The sequence below is a fragment of the Scyliorhinus torazame genome, chromosome 22 (genome assembly GCF_047496885.1).
Source record: "Scyliorhinus torazame isolate Kashiwa2021f chromosome 22, sScyTor2.1, whole genome shotgun sequence".
Classification (NCBI taxonomy): Eukaryota; Metazoa; Chordata; class Chondrichthyes; order Carcharhiniformes; family Scyliorhinidae; genus Scyliorhinus; species Scyliorhinus torazame.
This window is the reverse complement of record NC_092728.1, coordinates 3,148,473-3,169,862: the sequence shown is the minus strand read 5'-3', so window position 1 is coordinate 3,169,862 and position 21,390 is coordinate 3,148,473. Positions and strand designations below refer to the sequence as shown.

The 21,390-nt window shown below is 57.2% G+C and overlaps 2 protein-coding genes across 2 annotated transcripts in view; one reads left to right on the top strand and one right to left on the bottom strand.

The window, feature by feature from the left end:
- The window catches only part of LOC140399406 (rho guanine nucleotide exchange factor 3-like), a 930,630-nt gene that overhangs the window by 476,325 nt on the left and 432,915 nt on the right, over positions 1–21,390 (top strand). The gene's annotated exons all lie outside the window — the stretch shown is intronic.
- LOC140399382 (dynamin-1-like protein) overlaps positions 1–21,390 on the bottom strand; it is a 223,379-nt gene that overhangs the window by 71,033 nt on the left and 130,956 nt on the right. The window contains 7 exon segments of the mRNA XM_072488968.1: positions 868–906; positions 908–946; positions 948–974; positions 976–1,026; positions 8,052–8,172; positions 8,709–8,915; positions 16,790–16,921. Coding sequence (XP_072345069.1) covers positions 868–906; positions 908–946; positions 948–974; positions 976–1,026; positions 8,052–8,172; positions 8,709–8,915; positions 16,790–16,921 — 616 coding nt within the window.

Genomic DNA, 21,390 nt, shown 5'->3' with positions numbered 1-21,390 from the left:
TGTTAACATTACCTGTTGTATGTATATTGAACAGTTACCTGTGTGTTGTATGTTGAACAGTACCTGCGTGTTGTATATGGAAGTTACCTGCGTGTTGTATGTTGAAGGTTACCTGCGTGTTGTATGTTGAACAGTTACCTGCGTGTTGTATGTTGAACAGTTGCCTGCATGTTGTATGTTGAACAGTTGCCTGCATGTTGTATGTTGAACAGTTACCTGTGTGTTGTATGTTGAACTGTTACCTGCGTGTTGTATGTTGAACAGTTACCTGCGTGTTGTATGTTGAACAGTTACACTGCGTGTTGTATGTTGAACAGTTGCCTGCGTGTTGTATGTTGAACAGTTACCTGCATGTTGTATGAAGAGTTACCTGCATGTTGTATGTTGAACAGTTACCTGTGTTGTATGTTGAACAGTTACCTGCGTGTTGTATGTTAAACAGTTACCTGCATGTTGTATGTTGAACAGTTGCCTGCATGTTGTATGTTGAACAGTTTACCTGTGTTGTATGTTGAAACAGTTACCTGCGTGTTGTATGTTAAACAGTTACCTGCGTGTTGTATGTTGAACAGTTACCTGTGTTGTATGTTGAACAGTTACCTGCATGTTGTATGTTAAACAGTTACTCTGCGTGTTGTATGTTAAACTTACCTGCATGTTGTGATGTTGAACAGTTGCCTGCATGTTGTATGTTGAAGTTACCTGCGTGTTGTATGGTGAACAGTTACCTGCGTGTTGTATGTTGAACCGTTACACTGCGTGTTGTATGTTGTAGAAAAACCGTTACCTGTGTGATGTATGTTGAACAGTTACCTGCGTGTTGTATTGTTGAACAGTTAACCTGCGTGTTGTATGTTGAACAGTTACCTGCGTGTTGTATGTTGAACAGTGTTGTATAATTCTTTGGCAGCTCCTCATGCACCAGCTCCACACACCTCAAACCGGGGTTCCTCCAGGCGCTTGATTTGCCTCTTGGACCAAAAGCTCGAAGGAGACCTCAGGGACGAAGAGTGCCGGCCGCGGGCCCTGTGTGCAGAGTAGGGTCAGAAAGCTGGTTAGGGTTAGGGTTAGGGTTAGGGTTAGGGTTAGGTCAGAAAGCTGGCAATTCGCACACCAGCCTGGGGCAGCTCCCAAAATCCTCAGCGAGCTGAACGTGGGCAGTCAGGGCGGAGTTCAGAAAGGAAATGGGGAGGGGACAGGCCCAACTTTTTCCCTGATAGGAAGGAGTAACAAGCCCAGAGAAAGACAATAGGAAGAGCAGGAGGCCATTCGGCCCCTCGAGCCTGCTCCGCCATTCGTTATCATCGCTGATCATCCAACTCAATACCCTAATCCCACTTTCCCCAAATATCCTCTGATCCCTTCGCCCTCAGTGCGACATCTAACTGCTTCTTGAATACAGACAATGTTTTAACCTCAACTACCTCCTGTGGTAATAAATCCACTGGCCGACCGCTCTCTGGGTGAAGAAACGTCGTCCTCCTCTCTGTCCTCAATGGTCTCCCCCGTATCCTCAGACTGTGATCCCTGGTTCTGGACACTCCCACCATCGGGAACATGCTTCCTGCATCCACCCTGTCCAGTCTCCCCCCCCCCCCCACCATCGGGAACATCCTTCCTGCATCAACCCTGTCCACTCCCCCCCGCCCACCATCGGGAACATCCTTCCTGCATCTACCCTGTCCAGTCCCGCCCCCCCCCCCCACCATCGGGAACATCCTTCCTGCATCCACCCTGTCCAGTCCCCCCCCCCCCCCCCCCCGTCGGGAACATCCTTCCTGCATTGACCCTGTCCAGTCCCCCCCACCATCGGGAACATCCTTCCTGCATCTACCCTGTCCAGTCCCCCCCACCATCGGGAACATCCTTCCTGCATTGACCCTGTCCAGTCCCCCCCCCCACTCCCGTCGGGAACATCCTTCCTGCATTGACCCTGTCCAGTCCCCCCCCACCATCGGAACACCCTTCCTGCATCGACCCTGTCCAGTCCCCCCCCACCATCGGGAACATCCTTCCTGCATCGACCCTGTCCAGTCCCCCCACCATCGGGAACATCCTTCCTGCATCTACCCTGTCCAGTCCCCCCCCACCATCGGGAACATCCTTCCTGCATCCACCCTGTCCAGTCCCCCCCACCATCGGGAACATCCTTCCTGCATCGACCCTGTCCAGTCCCCCCCCCACCATCGGAACATCCTTCCTGCATCGACCCTGTCCAGTCCCCCCCACCATCGGGAACATCCTTCCTGCATCCACCCTGTCCAGTCCCCCCCACCATCGGGAACATCCTTCCTGCATCCACCCTGTCCAGTCCCCCCCCACCATCGGGAACATCCTTCCTGCATCGACCTTGTCCAGTCCCCCCCACCATCGGGAACATCCTTCCTGCATCGACCCTGTCCAGTCCCCCCACCATCGGGAACATCCTTCCTGCATCGACCCTGTCCAGTCCCCCCCACCATCGGGAACATCCTTCCTGCATCCACCCTGTCCAGTCCCCCCCACCATCGGGAACATCCTTCCTGCATCCACCCTGTCCAGTCCCCCCCCCACCATCGGGAACATCCTTCCTGCACTCGACCTTGTCCAGTCCCCCCCCACCATCGGGAACATCCTTCCTGCATCCACCCCTGTCCAGTCCCCCCCCACCATCGGGAACATCCTTCCTGCATCGACCCTGTCCAGTCCCCCCCCCACCATCGGAACATCCTTCCTGCATCGAGCTTGTCCAGTCCCCCCCACCATCGGGAACATCCTTCCTGCATCGACCCTGTCCAGTCCCCCCCACCATCGGGAACATCCTTCCTGCATCCACCCTGTCCAGTCCCCCCCACCATCGGGAACATCCTTCCTGCATCTACCCTGTCCAGTCCCCCCCACCATCAGGAACATCCTTCCTGCATCGACCCTGTCCAGTCCCCCCCCACCATCGGGAACATCCTTCCTGCATCGACCCTGTCCAGTCCCCCCCCACCATCGGGAACATCCTTCCTGCATCTACCCTGTCCAGTCCCCCCCCACCATCGGAAACATCCTTCCTGCATCCACCCTGTCCAGACCCCCCACCATCGGGAACATCCTTCCTGCATCCACCCTGTCCAGTCCCCCCCCCACCATCAGGAACATCCTTCCTGCATCGATCCTGTCCAGTCCCCCCCACCATCGGGAACATCCTTCCTGCATCGACCCTGTCCAGTCCCCCCCCCCCACCATCGGGAACATCCTTCCTGCATCGATCCTGTCCAGTCCCCCCCCACCATCGGGACATCCTTCCTGCATCGACCCTGTCCAGTCCCCCCCACCATCGGGAACATCCTTCCTGCATCGATCCTGTCCAGTCCCCCCCACCATCGGGAACATCCTTCCTGCATCGACCCTGTCCAGTCCCCCCCCCCACCATCGGGAACATCCTTCCTGCATCGACCCTGTCCAGTCCCCCCCCACCATCGGGAACATCCTTCCCTGCATCGACCCTGTCCAGTCCCCCCCACCATCGGGAACATCCTTCCTGCATCGATCCTGTCCAGTCCCCCCCCCACCATCGGGAACATCCTTCCTGCATCGACCCTGTCCAGTCCCCCCCACCATCAGGAACATCTTCCTGCATCGACCCTGTCCAGTCCCCCCCCACCGTCGGGAACATCCTTCCTGCATCGATCCTGTCCAGTCCCCCCCACCATCGGGAACATCCTTCCTGCATCCAACCCTGTCCAGTCCTATTTTTCTAGGTGTCCCCCTTCATGTTTTCTGTATTCCAGCGAATACAATCCTAACCGATTATCAATCTCTCCTTATGCATCAGTCCCCGCCCTTCCCAGGTAAACCTTCGCTGCACTCCCTCGAGAGCAAGAACATCCTTCCTCAGAGAAGGAGACCAAAACTGCCCACAATATGTGTGGCCTCACCAAGGCCCTGTACAATTGCAGCAAGACATCCCTGCTCCAGTACTCGAATCCTCTCGCGATGAAGGCCAGCACACCATTTGCCTTCTTTACCACCTGCTTGTACCCGTGAGCTTACTTTCAGTAACTGGTGTACGAGGACACCCAGGTCTCGTTGCACATTCCCCTTTGTGGCCATTCAGATAATAGTCTGCCTTCTCGTATTTGCTACCAAAGGGGATAACCTCATATTTATCTACATTATACTGCATCTGCCATTTATTTTCCCACTCACTCAGCCTGTCCAAACCCCGCTGAAGCATCTTTGCATCCTCCTCACAGCTCACCCTCCCGCCCAGCTTTGTATCATCCGCAAAATTTGGAGATAATACATTTTGTTCCCTCATCCAAATCAGTAATATATGTGAACAGTTGGGGTCCCAACACCGATCTCTGTGGTACCCCACTAAGCACTGCCTGCTAATCAGAAAAATACATATTTATTGCAAAAGCAGGAGGTCATGTTGGAGTTGTATAGAACATTGGTGAGGCCACAGCTGGAGCACTGTGTGCAATTCTGGTCGCCACATTATAGGAAGGATGTGATTGCACTGGACGAGGTGCAGAGGAGATTTTTTACCCAGAGGGTGGTGAGGGTCTGGAATGCGCTGTCTGGGAGGGGGGTGCAGGCGGGTCTGGAACGTGCTGCCTGGGAGGGGGGTACAGGCGGGATGCCTCACATCCTTTAAAAAGGTACCTGGATGAGTACTTGGCTCGTCAGAACATTCAAGGCTATGGGACAGGGGCTGGCCAATGGGATTAGGTACAGGTCAGCTGTTTTTCATGCGTTGGTGCAGACTCGATGGGCCGAAGGGCCACTTCTGTGCGGTATTATTCTGTGAACCTCTGTAATTTCTATTTTTGTTGCTGCCCTTTTGAGACTAAACTAACTCAACCATTTATTTTGAAATGTTAAAGCTACTTCTTTGATTGGATCAGAGCAATAATTAGGGTTAGGGCGTTCAGATGGCTGTCAAAAGGTCAGACATACACATAGGCGCGCGCGCAGAGACCCGCACACACACACACACCCGCACACACACACAGACCCGCACACACACACACACAGGACCCGCACACACACACACAGACCCGCACACGACACACACACACACAGACCCGCACACACACACACAGACCGCACACACGACACACACAGACCCGCACACAGACACACACACACACACACACACACAGACCCGCACGCAGACACAGACACGCACGCACACACAGACCCGCACACACACACAGACCCGCACACACACACAGACCCGCACACACACACAGACCCGCACACACACACAGACCCGCACACGACAACAGACCCCACACACACACAGACCCGCACACACACACACACAGACCCGCACACAGACACAGGACCCGCACGCACACACACAGACCCACACACACACAGACCCACACACATAGACCCACGCACACACACAGACCCGCACACACACAGACCCGCACACACACACACACAGACCCGCACACACACACACCACAAGACCCGCACACACAGACCCGCACACACACACAGACCCGCACACACACAGACCCGCACACACACAGACCCGCACACACACAGACCCGCACACACACAGACCCGCACACACACAGACCCGCACACACACAGACCCGCACACACACAGACCCGCACACACACAGACCCGCACACAGACCCGCACACACACACAGACCCGCAACACACACACAGACCCGCACACACACACAGACCCGCACACACAGAGACCCGCACACACACACACAGACCCGCGCACACACACACAGGCCCGCGCACACACACACAGGCCCGCGCAAACACACACAGGCCCGCGCAAACACACACAGGCCCGCGCAAACACACACAGGCCCGCGCAAACACACACAGGCCCGCGCAAACACACACAGGCCCGCGCAAACACACACAGGCCCGCTCAAACACACACAGGCCCGCGCAAACACACACAGGCCCGCGCAAACACACACAGGCCCGCGCAAACACACACAGGCCCGCGCAAACACACACAGGCCCGCGCAAACACACACAGGCCCGCGCAACACACACAGGCCCGCGCAAACACACACAGGCCCGCGCAAACACACACAGGCCCGCGCAAACACACACAGGCCCGCGCAAACACACACAGGCCCGCGCAAACACACACAGGCCCGCGCAAACACACACAGGCCCGCGCAAACACACACAGGCCCGCGCAAACACACACAGGCCCGCGCAAACACACACAGGCCCGCGCAAACACACACAGGCCCGCGCAAACACACACAGGCCCGCGCAAACACACACAGGCCCGCGCAAACACACACAGGCCGCGGCAAACACACACAGGCCCGCGCAAACACACACAGGGCCCGCGCAAACACACACAGGCCCGCGCAAACACACCACAGGCCCGCGCAAACACACCACAGGCCCGCGCAAACACACACAGGCCCGCGCAAACACACACAGGCCCGCGCAAACACACACAGGCCCGCGCAAACACACACAGGCCCGCGCAAACACACACAGGCCCGCGCAAACACACACAGGCCCGCGCAAACACACACAGGCCCGCGCAAACACACACAGGCCCGCGCAAACACACACAGGCCCGCGCAAACACACACAGGCCCGCGCAAACACACACAGGCCCGCGCCAAACACACACAGGCCCGCGCAAACACACACAGGCCCGCGCAAACACACACAGGCCCCGCGCAAACACACACAGGCCCCGCGCAAACACACACAGGCCCGCGCAAACACACACAGGCCCGCGCAAACACACACAGGCCCGCGCAAACACACACAGGCCCGCGCAAACACACACAGGCCGCGCAAACACACACAGGCCCGCGCAAACACCACAGACCGGGCCCCGCGCAAACACACAACACACACACACACACCACACACAGACCCCCACACACACACAGACCCCCACACACACACAGACCCCCGCACACACACAGACCCCCCGCACACACACAGACCCCCCCGCACACACACAGACCCCCCCCGCACACACACAGACCCCCCCGCACACACACAGACCCCCCGCACACACACAGACCCCCCGCACACACACAGACCCCCCGCACACACACAGACCCCCCCGCACACACACAGACCCCCCCGCACACACACAGACCCCCCGCACACACACAGACCCCCCCGCACACACACAGACCCCCCCGCACACACACAGACCCCCACGCACACACACAGACCCCCACGCACACACACAGACCCCCCCACGCACACACACAGACCCCCACGCACACACACAGACCCCCACGCACACACACAGACCCCCACGCACACACAAGACCCCCACGCACACACACAGACCCCACGCACACACACAGACCCCCACGCACACACACAGACCCCCACGCACACACACAGACCCCCACGCACACACAGACCCCCCACGCACACACAGACCCCACGCACACACAGACCCCCACGCACACACAGACCCCCACGCACACACAGACCCCCACGCACACACAGACCCCCACGCACACACAGACCGCCACGCACACACAGACCGCCACGCACACACAGACCCCCCACGCACACACAAACCGGCACGCACACACTCACAAGTGCGTGCACACACTCACAAGTGCGCACACACAGACGCATGCGCGCGTGCACAGACATGCGTGCACACACGTGCGTGCACACAGACACGCGCTCGTGCGCAGACGCGCGCACACACACCCACACACACACAGACCCCGCGCGCAGCGCGCACAGACCCGCGCGCACGCACAGACCCGCGCGCGCGCACGCACAGACCCGCGCGCGCACACACACACAGATGCGCACACACACAGATGCGCGCACACACACACACACAGATGCGCACACACACACACAGATGCGCACACACACACACAGATGCGCACACACACACACAGATGCGCACACACACACACAGATGCGCACACACACACAGATGCGCACACACACACACAGATGCGCACACACACACACAGATGTGCACACACACACACAGATGCGCACACACACACACAGATGCGCACACACACACACAAACGCACACACCCCTCTCCATCTAGCCAGCTCAGTACCGTAGCGTTCCGGATGGCGGTGAGAACATCCAGCGTTGTCAATCCCGTTAGAGGGTCAATGGATTCCAGAGTGCGTCCAAAGGTCTCGTGGAAGATGTAGCAAATCCGTGCACCTCCGCACCTGGGGAAGACAGCGACAGAAATCAGCAACACAACCTTCCTCAGACAGCGAGAAACCACAGCAACAAGAGATACCCTGGCTCTATCCCAACCTATAGTGATAACACCCGCCCCCCTGACCCCAGTCTGCGCAACACTAATGCCTCACACACGCCGTTTCTCTGTAAGCAGTTATTTTCCTGTACGCACACACACACCATTTCTGTACGCACACATGTGGCATTCCTCTGTACACGCATGCGCACACACGGTTTTTATGTACGCACACACCCATACACGCCATTTCTATGTATTCACACACCCACATATGCCGTTTCTCCACACACACATGCCATTTCTCTGTACGCACACAAACACGTTTTTCTGTACGCGCACACACATGCCATTTATCTGTATGCGCACACACATGCACTTTCTATGTTTGCATGCACACACGCCATTTCTCTGTATGTGCACACGCCATTATCTGCGTCCTATGCACAATCTTGCCGTTACTATACTCCCACCCCACACACTCCCCCAGGCAGTAGGGCTCACAGTTCGGACGTCTCGATATTCCTCGCGGTGCCCTCGATGGTGTTGCAGTATTCAGTGGCGAATTTTGTGATAATCTGCAGCAGCGTGGCATTGTGATCCTCTATGGGGTATCCATAGCTGTTCAGCATGGACTGATACTGCGCCGTCAGAACGTTAACCCTGGTTTTCAGCTCGGGGAGGCAGTCTCGAATGTGATGCATCAGTAATCTACAGAGGAGGAGCCACATTTAAGCAACTATTCTCAATTTCTGATCACCGGCGTCAACCTTTGATAAGATAAGGTGAAGAGCAAAAACTCAGTTGGTGATGAGAGCTGAAGAGTTGTGCTGATATTAAAGACTGCGGAGGATTTGAGTCTGGTTCCATTTACAGGGTTAGGGTTAGGGTTAGATAAGAGACACCACGTTGGGGTAATGCTGACTTCTCATTCTCTTGATATCATAATGGTTGCATTAAGATCCCGGGAATGGAACTTCCCGGAGGAGTCGGTCTCCTCATTGCTGGAGGAGGTGCTAACGACAGGGGGACTGGAGAAGGGGGTAGTGTCAGCGGTTTACGGAGCTATTTGGGAAGAGCAGAAGGCACCACTGGAAGGGATCAAAGCAAAGTGGGAGGAAGAGTTGGGAGATGATATGGAGGAGGGGTTCTGGTGTGAGATGCTCGGAGAGTGAATGCCTCCACCTCGTGCGCGAGGTTGGGGCTGATACAGCTGAAGGTGGTATATAGAGCGCACCTCACGAGGGCGAGGATGAGCCGATTGTTTGGAGTAGAAGATGTGTGTGAACGTTGCAGGAGGGGCCCCCCCGCTAATCACGTTCATGTGTTTTGGTCCTGTCCAAGCTGGAGGATTACTGGAAGGAGGTTTTTAGGGTAATTTAGGGTTAGGGTTAGGGTTAGGGTTAGGGTCCTAATCGGATCCTGATAGGTTAGAGAGCAACCTCTCCACCCTGTGCCCTGGCGTGGCGGGGGGACCTGCTGGAATTGACTCTTGAGAAGGTTAAGTTTGAACTGAGGGGAAGGGTGGAGGGGTTCTACAATTCATGGGCGTTATTCATCATGTACTTTCAAGAACTGGATAACATCGAACATTAGTTGGGGGGGATGGGGGGGTGGGAGGGTTGGGGGGAGGGGGGGGGTGTTAATGGTGACTATGGGTGATTCCTAATTCCTTTTTGTCATTTGTTTGTGTGAACATGCGGGCTAATGTCTGGGGTTTGGTGGGAGGATGGGATTGTTGTTACTGATATGGGGATTGATGTATTTGTTACTGATTATTGTTTATTGTTGGTGGGTGTAAAGTTGGGAGAAAATGTGAAAAAGGAGAATAAAGAAATATATATTTTTTTTAAATAAGATGCCGGGAATAACAAACTGTTCTGATCAGGTTTCTCCCATTCTCTCGGAGCTGATTCTGTCCAGTGTGGCTGCAACAGGGAATGTTTATCCCGGAGGGATTGGAGGATAAGGGAAAGGAAGTCTTCCTACACACCTGGAGCGCTGTGAATAGGTTGTTCTCCTTACCCCAAGGTCGGATATCCTTATGAAAAATGAAAATGAAAATCGCTTATTGTCACAAGTAGGCTTCAATGAAGTTACTGTGAAAAGCCCCTAGTCGCCACATTCCGGCGCCTGTTCGGGGAGGCTGGTATGGGAATTGAACCCGCGCTGCTGGCCTGCCTTGGTCTGCTTCAAAGCCAGCGAATTAGTCGCAGAGGGAGTGTAACGCAGATTCACTGTATTACCATCCCGGACCCCAACAGTAGCTCGAATACCAGACAGAAATCCCAATATTTTATTTAATATGTAAGACTGTGAGGAAAGTCGCAGAAGTGATTCCACGCACAATAGGGATGTAGTATATTAAAACAAACTTTATTACCAACACAGGATTCAACTAACTTTAGCCTCAGAAAGAAAATAGCTTACAAATATCAGTGCTCAACAAGGACAATGAAACGCTAAATCCTAATTGCTTTCTTTTCCGGGCCCAGGTTCCAGCGGCCTTCATTTCCTGAGCGGGAGAGAGAGAGGGAGCCGGAGTGCAGCTTGGGATTCAGGTAGGTGTTTAAACTTGACCCCAGGTTCCAGCGGTCTTCATTTCCAGGAGCGGGTGAGAGAGAGGGAGCCGGAGTGCAGCTTGGGATTCAGGTAGGTGTTTAAACTTGCCCCCAGGTTCCAGCGGGCCTTCATTTCCGGGAGAGAGAGGGAGCCGGTGCTTAAGTGTTTGATTTTTACCTCTCTTTAAGTTGGGCGGTTGCTAAACCCGAGACACTACACTTGTAGTGTCTCCCACCCTTCCACCTCCTCTAACCTAAGGGGGTGAGTGAATATCAGATAAGCCCTCTCTTTTCTTCTTCTTTTATCCGCAAGTTATAGCTTCAGATTTTCGGCGGGAGCGGTGGCCAGGGGTCTGTCGGGAATTGAAGTAGCTGGGAGAAATTTAACTCTTCGTGGGTTGGTAAGTATTGTGATTGGTAATAAAACCCTTATTCCTTTCACTTATTCCTTATTTGATATTATATTTGTAATCAGTTAAGGTAAAGTGTAAAAATGGCAGGAGATCCCAGACCCGCGGTATGCTCCTCGTGCTCAATGAGAGAGTTCAGGGACGCGGCCAATGCCCCTGACTCCTTCATGTGTAGGAAGTGTGTCCAGCTGCAGCTCCTGTTAGACCGCATGATGGCTCTGGAGCTGCGGATGGACTCACTTGGAGCATCCGCGATGCTGAGGACGTCGTGGATAGCACGTTCAGTGAGTTGGTCACACCGCAGATTAGGATTGGTGAGGGAGACAGGGAATGGGCGACCAAAAGGCAGAGAAAGAGCAGGAAGGCAGTGCAGGTGTCCCCTGCGGTCATCTCCCTCCAAAACAGGTATACCGTTTTGGATACTGTTGGGGGAGATGACTCACCGGGAAGGCAGTAGTAGCCAGGCTCATGGCACCGTGGCTGGCTCTGCTGCACAGAAGGGCGGGAAAAAGAGTGGCAGGGCTATAGTCATAGGGGATTCAATCGTAAGGGAGTAGACAGGCGTTTCTGTGGTCGAAAACGCGACTCCCAAATGGTATGTTGCCTCCCAGGTGCACGGGTCAGGGATGTCTCAGATCGGCTGCAGGACATACTGAATGGGGGAGGGTGAACAGCCAGTTGTCGTGGTGCATATAGGCACCAACGATATAGGTAAAAAACGGGATGAGGTCCTACAATCAGAATTTAGGAAGTTAGGAGATAAGTTAAAAAGTAGGACCTCAAAGGTAGTAATCTCAGGATTGCTACCAGTGCCATGAGACAGTCAGAGTAGAACTCAAGAATAGTCAGAATGAATACGTGGATGGTGCAGGAGGAGGGGTTCCGATTTTTGGGACATTGGAACCGGTTCTGGGGGCGGTGGGACCATTACAAATCAGATATCTACACCTGGGCAGGACTGGAACCAATGTCCTAGGGGGTGCTTTTGCTAACACTGTTGGGGGGGTTTAAACTAGTGTGGCAGGGGGATGGGAACCAGATTAGGAAGTTAGAGTTCAGTAAAGAGGCAGCAACTAAAGCCAGTAAGGTACTAGATAATAAACTCAATGTGACTAAGGGGAAGAGTAGACAGGGAAGAGATGTTGAACGCAAAGGGACAGGTGGTCTGAGGTGCATTTGTTTTAATGCGAGAAGTGTAGCAGGTAAGGCAGATGAACTTAGGGCTTGGATTAGTACCTGGGAATATGATGTTATTGGTATTACGGAGACTTGGTTGAGGGAAGGGCAAGACTGGCAACTAAGTATCCCAGGGTACAGATGCTTCAGGAGGGATAGAGAGGGAGGTAAAAGGGGTGGAGGAGTTGCATTACTGGTCAGAGATGATATCACAGCTGTGATCAAGGAGGGCACTATGGACGATTCGAGCACTGAGGCAATATGGGTAGAGCTAAGAAATAGGAAGGGTGCAGTAACATTATTGGGACTTTACTACAGGCCTCCCAAAAGCGAGCGTGAAGTAGAGGTACAAATATGCAGACAGATTATAGAAAAATGTAGGAGCAATAGGGTGGTCGTGATGGGAGATTTTAACTTCCCCAATATTGAATGGGACTCATGTAGTGTTGGAGGCGTAGATGGAGCAGAATTTGTAAGGAGCATCCAGGAGAGTTTTTTAGAGCAGTATGTAAATAGTCCAACTCGGGATGGGGCCATACTGGACCTGGTATTGGGGAATGATCCCGGCCAGGTGGTTAAAGTTTCAGTCGGTGATTACTTTGGGAATAGCGATCACAATTCCGTAAGTTTTAGAATACTCATGGACAAAGACGCAAGTGGTCCGAAAGAAAGAGTGCTAAATTGGGGAAAGGCCAAGTATAACAAAATTCGGCAGGAGCTAGGGAATGTGGATTGGGAGCAGCTCTTTAAGGGTAAATCCACATTTGAAATGTGGGAGTCTTTTAAGGAAAGGTTGATTAGATGCAGGACAGACATGTCCCTGTGAAAATGAGGGATAGAAATGGCAAGATTAGGGAACCATGGATGACGGGTGGAATTGTGAGACTAGCTAAGATGAAAAAGGAAGCATACATAAGATCGAGGCGACTTAAAACTGATGAAGCTTTGGAGGAATATCGGGAAAGTAGGACAAATCCCAAACGCGCAATAAAGAGGGCTAAAAGGGATCATGAAATATCTTTGGCTAACAGGGTTAAGGAAAATCCCAAAGCCTTTTATTCGTATATAAGGAGCAAGAGGGTAGCTAGAGAAAGGATTGGCCCACTCAAAGACAAAAGAGGGAATTTATACGTGGAGTCAGAGGAAGTGGGTGAGATTCTTAATGAGTACTTTGCATCGGTATTCACCAAGGAGAGGGACATGACGGATGTTGAGGCTAAGGATGGATGTTTAAATACTCTAGGTCAAGTTGGCATAAGGAAGGGGGAAGTTTTGGGTATTCTAAAAGGCATTAAGGTGGACAAGTCCCCAGGTCCGGATGGAATCTATCCCAGGTTACTGAGGGAAGCAAGGGAAGAAATAGCTGGGGCCTTAACAGATATCTTTGCAGCATCCTTGAGCACGGGTGAGGTCCCGGAGGGCTGGAGAATTGCTAATGTTGTCCCTTTGTTTAAGAAGGGTAGCAGGGATAATCCAGGGAATTATAGACCTGTGAGCTTGACGTCAGTGGTAGGCAAACTGTTGGAGAAGATACTGAGGGATAGGGTCTATTCTTACAAACCTAATAGAATTCTTTGAAGAAGTGACAACGTTAATTGATGAGGGAAGGGCTGTAGATGTCATATACATGGACTTCAGTAAGGCGTTTGATAAAGATTCCCATGGTAGGTTGATGGAAAAAGTGAAGTCGTATGAGGTTCAGGGTGTACTAGCTAGATGGATAAAGAACTGGCTGGGCAACAGGAGACAGAGTAGTGGTGGAAGGGAGTGTCTCAAAATGGAGAAAGGTGACTAGTGGTGTTCCACAGGGATCGGTGCTCGGACCACTGTTGTTTGTGATATACATAAATGATCTGGACGAAGGTATAGGTGGTCTGATTAGCAAGTTTGAAGATGATACTAAGATTGGTGGAGTTGCCGATAGTGAGGGGGACTGTCAGAGAATACAGCAAAATATAAATAGATTGGAGAGTTGGGCAGAGAAATGGCAGATAGAGTTCAATCCAGGCAAACGCGAGGTGATGCATTTTGGAAGATCTAATTCAAGAGCGGACTATACGGTCAATGGAAGAGTCCTGGGGAAAATTGATGCACAGAGAGATCTGGGAGTTCAGGTCCATTGTACCCTGAAAGTGGCAACGCAAGTCGATAGAGTGGTCAAGAAGGGCATACAGCATGCTTGCCTTCATTTGACGGGGTATTGAGTACAAGAGTCGGCAGGTCATGTTACAGTTGTATAGGACTTTGGTTAGGCCACATTTGGAATACTGCGTGCAGTTCTGGTCGCCACATTACCAGAAGGATGTGGATGCTTTAGAGAGGGTGCAGAGGAGGTTCACCAGGATGTTGCCTGGTATGGAGGGTGCTAGCTATGAAGAAAGGTTGAATAAATTAGGATTGTTTTCGTTGGAAAGACGGAGGTTGAGGGGGGACCTGATTGAGGTCTACAAAATTATGAGAGGTATGGACAGGGTGGATAGCAACAAGCTTTTTCCAAGAGTGGGGGTGTCAATTACAAGGGGTCACGATTTCAAGGTGAGAGGGGTAAGGTTTACGGGAGATGTGCGTGGAAAGTTTTTTTACGCAGAGGGTGGTGGGTGCCTGGAACGCTTTGCCAGCGGAGGTGGTAGAGGCGGGCACGATAGCATCATTTAAGATGCATCTAGACAGATATATGAACGGGCGGGGAACAGAGGGAAGTAGATCCTTGGAAAATAGGTGACAGGTTTAGATAAAGGATCTGGATCAGCGCAGGCTGGGAGGGCCGAAGGGCCTGTTCCTGTGCTGTAATTTTGTTTGTTCTTTGTTTTATCTCCACTCAAGCAAAATCCATCTCAGGTCAAAATGCACTTTTAAATACATTTAGCCAAGACAAGAATACTTGCTGTAAAGAGGTGTCTTGGACAAACCACTTTGAGAAAGAGAGATCCTTCGGGAACTGCTGCTGATTCTTGTCTGTCAGACTACTGTTTAACCTGCCAGCCTTTTCAGAAACTGTTGCTCTGTTCACAAGCATCTTTTTAATTAAATTGCTCAGACAGAAGTTAATCTGCTCAAAGACAGATCTAAACTCACTGTCTTGCCAGAAACTGCCTGGTCTGTCCGCAGTCAAATCTTTAACTGAACTCAAAAGCCAAAATCCACCACCTGACTGCTTCAACCCCTGGTTCCTCCCATTAAGTGCATCATCTCACTAAACTGAACACAATGTCTCCAATTATCTACTCCGCAGGGGACCCACTTAATACAAACAGAAGTTCATTAGCCAAACTTCAGCGAACGATATCCTTGAATCATGAACCTACTTTTACGGTGCTTTAATTGCATCTTGTCAAAAGGCCTTGCTGCCTTTCAAACCGGGATTTTTAAAACAAGTCTGCAGCAGTCTCACACACACGACCCTTTACTGCACCAAATATAGATAATGCAAAAATTCCTGCATCCATCACAACTGATTCCTGGTGTGTTTCAACTGTTTCCTCCGGGTGCTCCGGTTCGATTCCGTCACTGTCTGTGCAGAGCCTGCACATCCTCCCCGTGTCTGCGTGGGTTTCCTCCGGGTGATCCGGTTTCCTCCCACAGTCCAAAGATGTGCAGGTTAGGTGGATTGGCTGTGATAAATTGCCCTTAGTGTCCAAAATTGCCCTTAGTGTTGGGTGGGGTTACTGGGTTATGGGGATAGGGTGGAGGTGTGGGCTTAAGTGGGGTGCTCTTTCCAAGGGCCAGTGCAGGCTTGATGGGCTGATGGCCTCCTTCTGCACTGTAGATTCTATGATTCCTGGGTGAAAGGATTGCCTCATCAGGTGAGATCAAGTAGAAAGAACCTCGATCCTCTGGCGTTTAGAAGAATGATGGGTGATCACATTGAAACATAGAAAATTCTTCAGGGTAGAAGAACTGTTTCCCCCCCCCCCCCCCCCCCCCCCCCCCCCCACCACACTCCGGGATGAAGGGAATGGGGCAGGATGAGGCAGGAAAGTGGAATTGAAGTAACCTATCCGTGATGGTGGAGCAGGGCCAAGGGGCCCAATACTGTGGTCACCTCAATCAGTGTTTGGACATCTCCTGGGGCGTTGCGCCATGTCAATTGGAGTTAAGGGTGGCGATGCACAGGTGGAATACAGCCCCATTTTGAACACAAACAAGTTGTCCATTATAACTTCCTATTTCCAGATGTAGAATGGAAACTTCCTACGTCAACCAGTCACGCTGCAATTCCACTCTGCTGGCAGTGGTGGCACTGCAGTACCTCCACCTGATTGGTGTGTACAGAACTCTGTCCATTCTGCTTGAGGAGTCAGGAATTGCTAATGAGGAAATGTACCCCGGAAACGAAGGTCGCAAACTCGCTGTGTTTCAGGAGAGGGAGGAATGTACCCGAGGTCTGAGCTACTCCCTGCGTTCTGCAAGGAGACAGATTCAGCCGGAGTCTTCTCACCTGTTCAATGTCTTGGATAAATATTTGGTTCCATTCCGATTTGCTAGTGACGGATATTTCTTCTGCAGGAACGACTGTTCATCCTGGATTGCATCAGCGATGCTCTTATTCACATTAATGTCGTGCTGACTCCTGCAAGAGAAACCATGCAAGGTGAGATACAGCGGGCAGAGAGGGCAGCCGGAGGGGGGGGGGCGGGCGGCCGGAGGGGGCGGCCGGCCGGAGAGTGTAGGGGGTCGGGCAGAGGGGGGGGTAGAGGGGTCGGGCAGAGGGGGGGTAGAGGGGTCGGGCAGAGGGGGGTAGAGGGGTCGGGCAGAGGGGGTTAGAGGGGTCGGGCACAGGGGGGTAGAGGGGTCGGGCACAGGGGGGTAGAGGGGTCGGGCAGAGGGGGGTAGAGGGGTCGGGCAGAGGGGGGTAGAGGGGTCGGGCAGAGGGGGGTAGAGGGGTCGGGCAGAGGGGGGTAGAGGGGTCGGGCGGGGGGGCTAGAGGGGTCGGGCGGGGGGTTAGAGGGGTCGGGCAGGCGGGGGGGTTAGAGGGGTCGGGCAGGTGGGGGGGTTTAGCGGGGTCATGCGGGGGGGTTAGAGGGGTCGGTCAGGCGGGGGGGTTAGAGGGGTCGTGCGGGGGGGGCTAGAGGGGTCGGGCGGGGGGGGTTAGAGGGGTCGGGCGGGGGGGTTAGAGGGGTCGGGCGGGGGGGTTAGAGGGGTCGGGCAGGCGGGGGGATTAGAGGGGTCGGGCGGGGGGGGTTTAGCGGGGTTGGGCAGGCGGGGGGGTTTAGCGGGGTCGGGCAGGCGGGGGGGGTTAGAGGGGTCGGGCAGGCGGGGGGGTTAGAGGGGTTGGGCAGGCGGGGGGGTTAGAGGGGTCGGGCAGGCGGAGGGGTTAGAGGGGTTGGGCAGGCGGGGGGGTTAGAGGGGTCGGGCAGGCGGGGGGGGGGGGTTAGAGGGTTCGGGCGGGGGGGTTTAGCGGGGTCGGGCAGGCGGGCGGGGTCAGGCAGGCAGGCGGGGGGGGTAGAGGGGTTGGGCAGGCGGGGGGGTTTAGCGGGGTCGGGCAGGCGGGCGGGGTCGGGCAGGCGGGGGGGGGTAGAGGGGTCGGGCAGGCGGGGGGGTTAGAGGGGTCGGGCAGGCGGGGGGGTTAGTGGGGTCGGGCAGGCGGGGGGGTTAGAGGGTAGGGCAGAGGGGGATACAGGGGTCGGGTGGGGGGGTGAAGGGGTCGGGCAGAGGGGGGTAGAGGGGTCGGGCAGAGGGGTCGGGTAGGGGAGTAAAGGGGTCGGGCAGAGTTGGTGGAGGGGGTTAGAGGGGTCGGGTAGAGGGGTCGGGTGGGGGGGTAAAGGGGTCGGGCAGAGGGGGCTGGCAGAGGGGGGTAGAGAGGTCGGGCAGGCGGGGGGGGTAGAGGGGTCGGGCAGGCGGGGGGGTTAGAGGGGTCGGGCAGGCGGGGGGGTTAGAGGGGTCGGGCGGGGGGGGGGTTAGAGGGGTCGGGCAGGCGGGGGGGTTAGAGGGGTCGGGCAGGCGGGGGGATTAGAGGGGTCGGGCAGGCGGGGGGGTTAGCGGGGTCGGGCAGGCGGGGGGGGTTAGAGGGGTCGGGCAGGCGGGGGGGTTTAGCGGGGTCGGGCGGGGGGGGGTTAGAGGGGTCGGGCAGGCGGGGGGGTTAGAGGAGTCGGGCAGGTTAGAGGGGTCGGGCGGGGGGGTTAGAGGAGTCGGGCGGGGGGGTTAGAGGGGTCGGGCAGGCGGGGGGGTTAGAGGGGTCGGGCGGGGGGGGGTTAGAGGGGTCGGGCAGGCGGGGGGGTTAGAGGGGTCGGGCAGGTTAGAGGGGTCGGGCGGGGGGCGCTAGAGGGGTCGGGCGGGGGGGTTAGAGGGGTCGGGGGGGGGGGTGTGGCGGGGTCGGGCAGGCGGGAGGGGGTTAGAGGGGTAGGGCAGGCCGGGGGGGGTTAGAGGGGTCGGGCAGGGGGGTTTAGCGGGGTCGGGCAGGCGGGGGGGGGTTAGAGGGGTCGGGCAGGCGGGGGGGGGTTAGAGGGGTCGGGCAGGCGGGGGGGGGGGGTTAGAGGGGTCGGTCGGGCGGGGGGGTAGAGGGGTCGGGCAGGCGGAGGGGTTAGAGGGGTCGGGCAGGCGGGGGGGTTAGCGGGGTCGGGCAGGCGGGGGGGTTAGCGGGGTCGGGCAGGCGGGGGGGGGTTAGAGGGGTCGGGCAGGCGGGGGGGGGTTAGAGGGGTCGGGCAGGCGGGGGGTTTAGCGGGGTCGGGCAGGCGGGGGGGGTTAGAGGGGTCGGGCAGGCGGAGGGGTTAGAGGGGTTGGGCAGGCGGGGGGGGGGGGTTAGAGGGGTCGGGCAGGCGGGGGGGTTAGAGGGGTCGGGCAGGCGGAGGGGTTAGAGGGGTCGGGCAGGCGGAGGGGTTAGAGGGGTCGGGCAGGCGGAGGGGGGTTAGAGGGGTCGGGCGGGGGGGTTTAGCGGGGTCGGGCAGGCGGGGGGGGGTTTAGAGGGGTTGGGTGGGGGGGTTTCGCGGGGTCGGGCAGGCGGGGGGTTAGAGGGGTCGGGCAGGCGGGGGAGTTACAGGGGTCGGGCAGGCGGGGGGGTTAGAGGGGTCAGGCAGGCGGGGGGGTTAGAGGGGTCGGGCAGGCGGAGGGGTTAGTGGGGTTGGGCAGAGGGGGATACAGGGGTCGGGTGGGGGGGTAAAGGGGTCGGGCAGAGGGGGGTAGAGGGGTCGGGCAGAGGGGTCGGGTAGGGGAGTAAAGGGGTCGGGCAGAGTTGGTGGAGGGGGTTAGAGGGGTCGGGCAGAGGGGGCTAGCAGAGGGGGGTAGAGGGGGCCGGCGGGGGGTGGTAGAGAGGTCGGGCAGAGGGGTCGGGTGGGGGGTAAAGGGGTCGGGCAGAGGGGGCTGGCAGAGGGGGTAGAGGGGGCGGGCGGGGGTAGCGGGGTCGGCGAGAGGGGGGTAGAGGGGTCGGGCAGAGGGTTCGGGTGGGGGGGGGTAAAGGGGTCGGGCAGAGGGGGCTGGCAGAGGGGGGTAGAGGGGGCGGGCGAGGGGGGTAGAGAGGTCGGGCAGAGGGGGGTACAGGGGTCGGGTGGGGGGGTAAAGGGGTCGGGCAGAGGGGGGTAGAGGGGTCGGGCAGGCGGAGGGGTTAGAGGGGTCGGGCAGGCGGAGGGGTTAGAGGGGTCGGGCATGCGGGGGGGTTAGAGGGGTCGGGTAGGGGAGTAAAGGGGTCGGGTGGGGGGGTAAAGGGGTCAGGCAGAGGGGGCTAGCAGAGGGTGGTAGAGGGGGCGGGCCGGGGGTGGTAGAGAGGTCGGGCAGAGGGGTCGGGTGGGGGGGTAAAGGGGTCGGGCAGAGGGGGCTGGCAGAGGGGGGAGAGGGGGCGGGCGGGGGGGGTCGCGGGGTCTGGGAGAGGGGGGTAAAGGGGTCGGGCAGAGGGGGCTGGCAGAGGGGAGTAGAGGGGGCGGGTGGGGGGGTAGAGAGGTCGGGCAGAGGGGGGTACAGGGGTCGGGTGGGGGGGTAAAGGGGTTGGGCAGAGGGGGTAGAGGGGTCGGGCAGAGGGGGGTAGAGGGGTTGGGCAGGGGGGTAGAGGGGTCGGGCAGAGGTGGGTAGAGGGGTCGGGCAGGCGGGGGGGGGGGTTAGAGGGGTAGGGCAGGCGGGGGGGTTTAGCGGGGTCGGGCAGGCGATGGGGGGGTTAGAGGGGTCGGGCAGGCGGGGGGGTTAGCCGGGTCGGGCAGGCGGGGGTGTTAGAGGGGTCGGGCAGGCGATGGGGGGGTTAGAGGGGTCGGGCAGGCGGGGGGGGTTAGAGGGGTCGGGCAGGCGGGGGGGGTTAGAGGGGTCGGGCAGGCGGGGGGGGTTAGAGGGGTCGGGCAGGCGGGGGGGGTTTAGAGGGGTCGGGCAGGCGGGGGGGGTTAGAGGGGTCGGGCGGGGGGGGTTAGAGGGGTCGGGCGGGGGGGGGGGTTTAGAGGGGTCGGGCAGGCGGGGGGGTTAGAGGGGTCGGGCAGGTTAGAGGGGTCGGGCGGGGGTGCTAGAGGGGTCGGGTGGGGGGGGGGTTAGAGGGGTCGGGCAGGCGGAGGGGTTAGAGGGGTCGGGCAGGCGGGGGGGTTAGAGGGGTCGGGCAGGCGGGGGGGTTAGAGGGGTCGGGCAGGCGGGGGGGTTAGAGGGGTCGGGCAGGCGGGGGGGTTAGAGGGGTCGGGCGGGGGTGCTAGAGGGGTCGGGCGGGGGGGGGTTAGAGGGGTCGGGCAGGCGGGGGTGCTAGAGGGGTCGGGCGGGGGGGTTAGAGGGGTCGGGCAGGCGGAGGGGTTAGAGGGGTCGGGCAGGCGGAGGGGTTAGAGGGGTCGGGCATGCGGGGGGGTTAGAGGGGTCGGGTAGGGGAGTAAAGGGGTCGGGCAGAGTTGGTGGAGGGGGTTAGAGGGGTCGGGCAGAGGGGGGTAGAGGGGTCGGGTGGGGGGGTAAAGGGGTCAGGGAGAGGGGGCTAGCAGAGGGGGGTAGAGGGGGCGGGCCGGGGGTGGTAGAGAGGTCGGGCAGAGGGGGGTACAGGGGTCGGGTGGGGGGGTAAAGGGGTCGGGCAGAGGGGGTAGAGGGGTCGGGCAGAGGGGGGTAGAGGGGTCGGGCAGGCGGAGGGGTTAGAGGGGTCGGGCAGGCGGGGGGGTT